The sequence below is a fragment of the Ostrea edulis genome, chromosome 7, assembly GCF_947568905.1.
Source record: "Ostrea edulis chromosome 7, xbOstEdul1.1, whole genome shotgun sequence".
Classification (NCBI taxonomy): Eukaryota; Metazoa; Mollusca; class Bivalvia; order Ostreida; family Ostreidae; genus Ostrea; species Ostrea edulis.
The window spans coordinates 55,749,190-55,755,189 of NC_079170.1; the positions used below are offsets into that span (position 1 = coordinate 55,749,190).

The 6,000-nt window shown below is 34.5% G+C and overlaps 1 protein-coding gene across 2 annotated transcripts in view; it reads right to left on the bottom strand.

The window, feature by feature from the left end:
* LOC125653325 (nicotinamide phosphoribosyltransferase-like) overlaps positions 1-6,000 on the bottom strand; it is a 40,354-nt gene that overhangs the window by 16,866 nt on the left and 17,488 nt on the right. For both annotated transcript variants that reach the window (XM_048882753.2, XM_056144779.1), the window contains exons 2-5: positions 5,720-5,950; positions 4,703-4,831; positions 3,415-3,573; positions 114-244 (exon numbers count right to left, since the gene is read on the bottom strand). In XM_048882753.2, coding sequence (XP_048738710.1) covers positions 114-244; positions 3,415-3,573; positions 4,703-4,831; positions 5,720-5,950 — 650 coding nt within the window. The remainder of the gene's footprint in view (positions 1-113; positions 245-3,414; positions 3,574-4,702; positions 4,832-5,719; positions 5,951-6,000) is intronic.

Here is a 6,000-nt window from a genome sequence, read left to right on the forward strand (position 1 = left end):
GACCATTAGAAACACTAAAATTTGAAAATTTTCAGCTCAAATTGTGTCCATGCCCACTAAACGGTGGAACTGCAGACTACTTGACTATCTAATCTCATCATGAATGTTCGTACCTGTGTTCTGCAGCGGGAATAGAAAATCCTGCAATATTGCAAGCATAAAACTTTCTAGCAGCACAGATGGCAGCTATTGTGTCTGTTCCTTTGAAATTTACAAGATGGCCAGCCCCTCCAATTCCTGCTGACTGTAAATATAATAACGACATTTGCTTTATTCCACAGATTATCAAAACACTGGAGTCCCACAGGTCACTTCTCACTGAGTCGTAAGCTCCTAAGCCCAAATAGTGGCTGCTCACTAAGCTACAGAGGATGTAATAATGCTTCTGTGCACTCAGCATCAGGACACACCCGTAATTATTTACAGGTTCAAAAACTAACACAGATCCTGTATATACTCACAAATAAGTTAATCCACTTATACACATGTAAGTCTGGAATCCGTTTTTTCAGAGAAGGTTTTAGGAATTTTACTTTGACACACTTATTAGTCGGACTTAATTTTTAAAAATCAGATTCCCCGTCAACTCAATACCTATTTTCTGGCAAGAGTTGTTTCTCTTTGATATATAATATATATAATTTTGATCTTTATTACCGATAACTCCATGATAAATAAACAGAATGAATACGAAAATAAATTTACAAAGTAATTGGACCTATAATTCTACCCCATAAAATTGGATATCTGAAATAGAAATTTAGTTAATAAGATATCCTCACTGTACAAGCTAAAATATGAGGGGGTGCTCACAGTCCAAGTCATCCCTCCAGTTAAGCATGGTCAAATAATTGGATAATAATGGGGGTTATAATTATAATAATTATAACAGGTATCCATCTCACTGTGGGCACCCCTTTATTGTTGGACAACAACCAACTGCAACTGTTTTTGTTTATAATGACACAACAGGAAAGAAAAATTAAAGGCCTCAGAGTCAACTCGCCCGCGATTTCCAACAAGGGGGAGGGGGTATACAGCACCATCTTACAAGCTTTGATTATGAATCTTTAAAGTATGGTAAAACATACATATTATGCTTAACTAGATGTCTATGGAAATACAACGTCACAAACTAGGAACACGACACATCGGCTTGAGGAATTTGCACATAAAAGCTTAAAAAATTGGGTCAACGTAAAAGTTCAAGATCAAAAGTCACTATCCATGGTACCCAGCACATCTACATCAGATGTTCATTTATCGGTACTTGTATGTCAAATATCAAAAGCCTACCGCAAAAGACAAAACAGCAACAGCCTGGACACAATTTGTAGCAGGTATCAATACAAATTATTCTCTTGAATCCCACCCCCCAAGTCTTTAGTCACTGGACATAATAACAAGAGGCCTACAGGCCTTATTGGTCACCTGAATACTAGTGAAAAATTATCACTATTCCCATGGGCTATGAAATCTAGAAAAAAAATTCCTGTTCTGAATATCTAAGCTAAATTTTAACATTAAGCAAAAGTATAAAACAAAATGTATAATTCTTACAACTTCAATGCCCTCATAAGTACATACACTGATGAAAGGCTTCACATTATACAATAGGTGTATTAACATTAAAACATTAAAAGATATGACTAATTTGGATCCATCCTAGAGTCAAAACCCTGGGTTGTGAAATTCACCATTTTTTGTACATCTTTTTCTGCTATTCTTTGGTATGCATTTAGATTTTATACAATATCAGCAAACTTACACATAAACACTATATACTAAGTTTGGTCCAACCCTGGGGTCAGAACCCTTACCCCGGGGACCATGAAATTTACAATTTTAGTAGAAGCCTTCCTGCTTTACATCTTAATGCATTTAGCTTTTCTTAAACATGTACGGTTCTAGAGAAGATTTTTGAAAATTGGTCAATTTTGGGCAGTTTTTGCCCCGCATCTAAGGTCCCAGAGGTGCAGGAATCCTGAAATTTACAACTTATATCCCCCTTGTTCCAAAGATGCTTCATACCAAATTTGAAAAGAATTGGTATGGTAGTTATCAAGAAGTTAATAATGTTTATTGTTCACACATTTAATAACTGCCCACTTTGGCCCCACCCTAATACCAAAACCCCTACCCCTGGGATCATCAAATTTACAATTTTGGTAAAGGACTATCTGCTCTTTCTAAATATCTATTTAGTTTCAATTTAGTATCAATAGTACGAATGAAGATGTTATTTAAGTGATTTACACATAAGCACTATACAGTAAGTTTGGCCCCGCCCTGGGCTCAGAACCCCTACCCTGGGGATCATGAAATTTACAATTTTGGTAGAGGCCTTCCTACTCTACATCACTATGCATTTAGTTTTTCTGAAACATATGCGGTTCTTGATAAGATTTTTAAAATTTGGTCAATTATGGGCAGTTTTTGCCCCGCCCCTAAGGCCCCAGAGGTGCAGGAATCCTGAAATCTAAAACTTATGTCCCCCTTGTTTCAAAGATGCTTCATACTAAATTTGAAAAGAATTGGATCATATGATAGTTATCAAGAAAAAGTTAAATATGTCTATTGTTTGCACATTTAATAACTGACCATTTTGGCCTCACCCTGATACCAAAACCCCTACCCCTGGGATCATAAAATTTACAATTTTGGTAAAGGACTACCTGTTCTTTCTAAATATCTATTTAGTTTCAATATAGTATCAATAGCACTAAAGATGTTATTTAAGTGTTTTACTCATAAACACTATATACCATGCCAAGTTTGGCCCCGCCCTGGGGTCAGAACTCAGGTGAGCTAAAAAGTGAAATGCTAGGTTGATGTTACATGGGTTTTAATAGTCTCATTTGAAGTCAGCATTTCGCAAATTCTATTGGTCATTATAATGACCTAGTTTGCCAATACAACCTGTCATTGGGTCAAATGTTGTCCGACATCTTTTATACCAATTGTTAGGTTGTCCTTTCCACTTGTAATGATTTTGACTACAGATCACTCTGTTTATCTGATCAAGATATAGGGGTCCCGACGGTTGTGACCGGTCGACAGGGTATGCCTACTCCTCCTACGCACCTGATCCCACCTCTGGTATATCCAGGGGTCCGTGTTTGCCCTACTCTCAATTTTGTATTCCTTATGGGAGTTATGAGATTGATCACTGTTCATTATCTTCATTTTCTCATGCTGTTTTCTCATTAACTGATGGGAGATATTGTGCAACAGACTGAGAGACATTCTACCCAGGTTACATATATCCCTTCTTTACGAAGTAGATACTTTTGAATTATCTTGAATAGATGAATACAAATCTAATTTTAAATATTTTTTTAGTGAATTAATAACATTGATAGAAAGAAACAATGAGACTATAAGTACAAATGAACTCTGGATTTTCTGTCTTACCTCAACAGATGTTGAACCACGAAATCCAAAATCATGAAGCTTAAAGGGAAGTGAATCTAAGTTGTCTGCTGTTTCATGTAAATATTTGGCAATAATTTCTTTCTGGTATCTAGAATTGGTAGCAACAGTCATTGGATACCATGCTTGAACAAGAAGTGTCTATAATAAATTAAGAGGAAACTTTATATTACAGAGTATATCATAGAGTGACAACAGGAAAACAAGATATTTCTCTTGCTATACACAAATGATTAACAACTAGATTAAAATTATCATAATATATACCTTCAGATTTTGTGTGAAGACTTCATGTATAAATCAATGTAACACATTCTAATATGTGAAGATTTACTTACAGCATTGTGACTGATATTATGTGAAGACAAACACATTGTGACTGATATTATGTGAAGACAAACACATTGTGACTGATATTATGTGAAGACAAACACATTGTGACTGATGTAATGTGAAGACAAACACATTGTGACTGATGTTATGTGAAGACAAACACATTGTGACTGATATTATGTGAAGACAAACACATTGTGACTGATATTATGTGAAGACAAACACATTGTGACTGATATTATGTGAAGACAAACACACTGTGACTGATATTATGTGAAGACAAACACACTGTAACTGATGTAATGTGAAGACGTGGCATTTAGCTAAATTCCTGAATGATCAATATATGACATATATGTCATATGTATTAAGTAGCAATATACCTTTTAGAATAATTTGCTGACAAGTACACACAATTAACAAATGATTAGTTTTCTGACTTTAGCTGTGAAATCGAAAAAAGAAAACCAGTACGGACGTGGATTAAAGACTTGTGGTATTTCCATCAGCAAAAGTTACTAATGTTTATATGGTTATAATGTATGATAGTGTCAGCTATAGGCTTTTTCTTCTACTGGTGGCACAAGTTTAATGCTCATCTCGATTGTGACATAGGAAACATTTCATGATCTTTGAAAGCAACACTGTTTATTATAAAAAAAAACCCCAAACAATTAGATTCTGAAAGTAAAATGCCTTTCTTTAAGTGCATAATACCTTCCGATTAGATTTTTGTTTTGGATGTTGAAATCTATCAATATTATTATCAATATCAACATAATGTAATGTACATTTCTTTTTGTGGCTATGAAAATTTAGTTTTGACTAAACTGCTTCTAAATTTACTGCATTTCTATCATGGTTTTCCATTTATCGTGAAGATAGTCTAAACATATGAAAACATAACATATATAAATGAAATACAGTTTCATCTTACCTCTAAATAATTTGTCAACCAGAAGCATTTTGGGTCTGTGTTTTCGACAGTAAAGAGAACATTTTTGAATGGTATGACGCTTCCTTCTGGGACAGCTCTAATCCTCACTGGAAGACATCCATTGTGATGCTGCAAGTTAAATCATCAAAAGTCAAAACTAATTATCAGAGGAGCCTCTTGCTGAACCTAAGAACCAAGAAGATTGTCTTACTTATGTGACTTAGATTAATGTAAAACACTGACACAAGTTCTAGATGTCCAGAATTTGGGTCTGTTTGGTGTAACTGTTACAGATATAGCTCCTTTGTAAGCACAGCGGATGAAACTATTCTCCATCACATAGTTGCTTTTTTTCTACACTGGTCATTACTGGTTGTTTACCTTCCTAAAGCAACTAGCACCAAAATCATATGAAACATTCAATATGTATCAAAACATTTTACCATTCAGTATCATGGACTGTGTGCAGTTTTTTTATTTTAGAAATTCTAACCTTAAAAAGTCAAGAACATACAAACAATCTATAAGACTAAAAAGATCACCCTTTTTTTTTTTAGGCCAATCACCTTTGAGTTTCAGGATAAACATATGAATTAAAAATTAATGTTTAATATGTTTGGACCCACTGAAACCTGAGTTTCTAAAAATATCTAACACTACTTTCACAACAAGTAGATCGACGAAGGTCGCATATGATGTCATTGTACTACGTAACTACCTAACTAATTAAGCTAGGCTTTTAGAAATCGGGGCTTAGTTTAAGTCCGTATTGTAACTAATTATTGCAATATTTAGGCAAATGAACTATTAGAACTAATTACTATTAGCATAAGGAAGATAAAATGCACATAATTTTGTATACTTTGAAAACATGAGATGTGTCCTTTAAGTATTGAACTACCACCTTCACAGTTTACTATAGCATCCTGTGCAGTTGTGCTCGAAAGTCGAGGAGCTAACTTCCTTAAATAAAACATTAATGTTAAACCTTTCAGAATAAAAATGAAATGTGTATACCTCGAGAATATAGTTCCATCCATCTTCATTAAAATAATCATTGCTAAAGTGTAAATGATAGACTTCTTTAGCTTCCTTTATCTTTTCCTTGGTAACAACTTGCCCAGTCAGCCATCTCTTTATGATATACTGCAACCCAAAGAAAACAGTGCATGGAAATTTTCCTCCTCTGCTTTCAAAGTACGAGTACACTGCTGTTGTGTTGGGTGGATACTGTAGATGGTGTGTAACCTATAAACAAAACATAACATGCACAATTAGTCAATCTTATGTTAAAAGGA